The sequence below is a fragment of the Asparagus officinalis genome, chromosome 5 (assembly GCF_001876935.1).
Source record: "Asparagus officinalis chromosome 5, Aspof.V1, whole genome shotgun sequence".
NCBI classification, from domain to species: domain Eukaryota; kingdom Viridiplantae; phylum Streptophyta; class Magnoliopsida; order Asparagales; family Asparagaceae; genus Asparagus; species Asparagus officinalis.
In genome coordinates this window covers 12,664,178-12,666,997 of record NC_033798.1, presented here as the reverse complement: position 1 = coordinate 12,666,997, position 2,820 = coordinate 12,664,178, and the positions used below count along the sequence as shown (strand labels likewise).

The following is a 2,820-nucleotide window of genomic DNA, read 5'->3' as shown; positions in this document are numbered from 1 at the left end:
GTACGATTGAGTAACCAGTAATTGTAGCCACGACCTTTCTAGCATTCTCATACTTACAAGATCCATATCGATCATGTCCAACGTATGGATAGCTACTTTCATTTGTAAGGCCTTTGTTTTTGATGACGTACTTGTATGCCTCTCCCATCCAACCTCCTCTGCACCCCAGATTATTTTTGTCACAATCTAGAAGTTGCTGCGCTTATAGCCTGTGGAGTTCACCGTTCTTGATCTTGTTTATAGCTTCTACCGTTGCAGTCGTGACCCATGCCCAGCAAGATCCTACAAAAAGTTTTTGATGTATATTTTACGGTGTTAACGTTCATGTACTGTGTGACGAACATAACAGAGAATAAGAAGAATGATAAATTACTTGGTTTGGGTAGGAATTTACATACATTTGAGTTGATGTGTGGACAAACTTCTAAAGAACCTAGCATTAGGCATGCTGACGTACATAGCCAGATATATATATATATAACCAAACTCTATTATAAAATTAATAGTTTTATTAATTATTGTATTGTTGGACTGCGTCTCCTATCGATTGTATAGTATCTGGTGGGCTTTTGAGCGAGCCCAATTGGCCTTTGGTTCGAGTTAGTGCTAGGGGTTTAGCACTGTATAAGTCTCTCATGTGAGAGGACCTGAGATGAGATTGTGCTTTCGGAGAGAACATGAGATAGTGGTCATGTGTGTGAGGCTTAGAGAGAGACATATGATGGATTTCTCTTGTAATATTCTACCTAGTCGTAATTGATTTCTCATCTTGCTCAATGGATATACTTCGAACTTGGTCAACTGCACCATATAAATCTCGATTTTCTTCTTCTTAATTCTTATTTTTATGTCCTGCGAACTTCTTGTTTGATCTGTCGGTTGTAGAGATCAAAATTCAGGATCTTGAATACCCAACACAAAACTGTATAGCTTTTTTAAAACTTAATTTTTAGAGGAGGGTGTTTCTTAAAAGACTAGAAGAATAGGTGCGGAAGAAGGGGGTGCTTTATGTAATTTATTTTAAAAACAAAATAAAAACTTAGAATAGAAACAAAATAAAAACTTTGAATAAAAATTTCTTACCACATTTCCCTTGATCTATAACAGGGTTTACGGCACCCTTGGTCCTCCAATCTACACTAGAAGGGACATCAGAAACATTGAGCTGTTCCGTAGTAGTCTCATACTTGATGGACCTGAGGGACTCCATAAACTCTGTTTCTGGTTCCATAACTCCACCACTGTAAATAGCTGTAAACTCTTCTGTGGTAAGATCGGCAAACTTATTGAGGCCCAGAGTATAATTATACTTTCTAGCATTATTAAAATCTTCTATAATTTTTAGATTGTCCTTGAATATTTCAAGTCGTCGAGCTCTCTCAGCTTCATCCTTATAGATTCGTCCATGCTCAGCCATCCACAACTCATGCTTTCTAGCTATTGCAAGATCACCAACTTCTTGATGATCATTAGTCGCAGCACAGAGCGTTGCAATAAGCAAGAAAAGGACAAGAGTCAAATGCCATATTGTTGCACAAGTCATTCTGTTGGATTTTTAATTGTTCTTTCTTTGGTGTGATTTTGGGAATATGAGCTAAGGCTGTGCATTTATACCCGAGCTAGTGGACGTTGTATGACTATGCTATTAAATCCGAGGGGACCCAATTCTACAAGAATTGGTTGAATATTTATTAGAGCTAGTGGACGTTATATGACTATGATATTAAATCCGAGGGGACCCATAATCATCTCTCTCTTTCACATGCAAATTTTTGAACTACTCCAAAGGCTCAAAAACATGTCATGCGTTAAAAAACTACCATCTATCCATCTATCCTATTAAAAATTGACATGTTAACACCTAATCCAATCTTCACTTAAGAATACTAATCAAACTAAAACAATCAATAAGCAAAAACTTTTAATAATCAAAATACTCATTTCTAATCATCTTTACTAAAGAATCATTATCAAGTTAAAACTATCCATAAATTGGAATTCTATTAACCAAAGACATTCTTTATATAAAAAGATTTTTCTAGATAAGGAAATTATCAAGTACCTCTTCAAAAATCTAAAAATTACAAATAACTCTTGAATCCAAAAATTACAAACTGCCGTCTAAAATCCAAAATTTAGAAACAACCTGTTGCTAACACTAAAATTTCAAATAGGATCTTTACAAAATAAGAAATTTTCTAACAACTACTTAAGATTTAAAAACTACGAATAAAACCTAAAAAATATATTAATTGCAAATAGCACCATGAAATTTTAAAAATTATAAATTGCCTCTTTCAAAATCCATAAATTGTTAATAATTCCTTAAAAATCTGAAACCTACAAAAAGTCATATAATAAATTAAAAAAATATACAAATTACCCCTTGAAAATTTATAAGCAATCCTTTAAAATCTATACAACTAGCCTTTTGATAGTTTTAAAAATAATAAATATCCAGCTAAACTTTTTACAGACCACCCATTTAAAATTTTACAACTAGATCCATGAAAAGTGTAAAAATGGAAACTACCTCACTGAGAGTTTAAAAATATTATAAAAACTTTCTAAAAGCTTACAAATGACCCCTTGAAAGTTTTAACTTATAAACACACCACAAAAAATATAAAAATTATAAATTGCCCCATGAGATTAAAAAAATAATAAATAAATCCTGAGAAAATTGGGAGTTATGAATAGTACACAAAATTAATAATATTATAAAATGCCCCTTTAAAATTTATAAATTATGAACAGTCCCTAAAAAATTCATAAATTAGAAATAATCTTCTACAAAGTTTGATAATTATAGATAGCCAC

General features: G+C 32.5%; 1 protein-coding gene across 1 annotated transcript; it reads right to left on the bottom strand.

The window, feature by feature from the left end:
- Positions 7-1,594, bottom strand: LOC109843654 (senescence-specific cysteine protease SAG39-like). The gene is made up of 2 exons (XM_020412609.1): positions 1,084-1,594; positions 7-282 (listed from the first exon to the last, which is right to left on the bottom strand). Exons 1-2 carry the CDS (start codon positions 1,541-1,543, stop codon positions 203-205), a joined length of 540 nt encoding a protein of 179 aa, XP_020268198.1. The 5' UTR covers positions 1,544-1,594; the 3' UTR covers positions 7-202.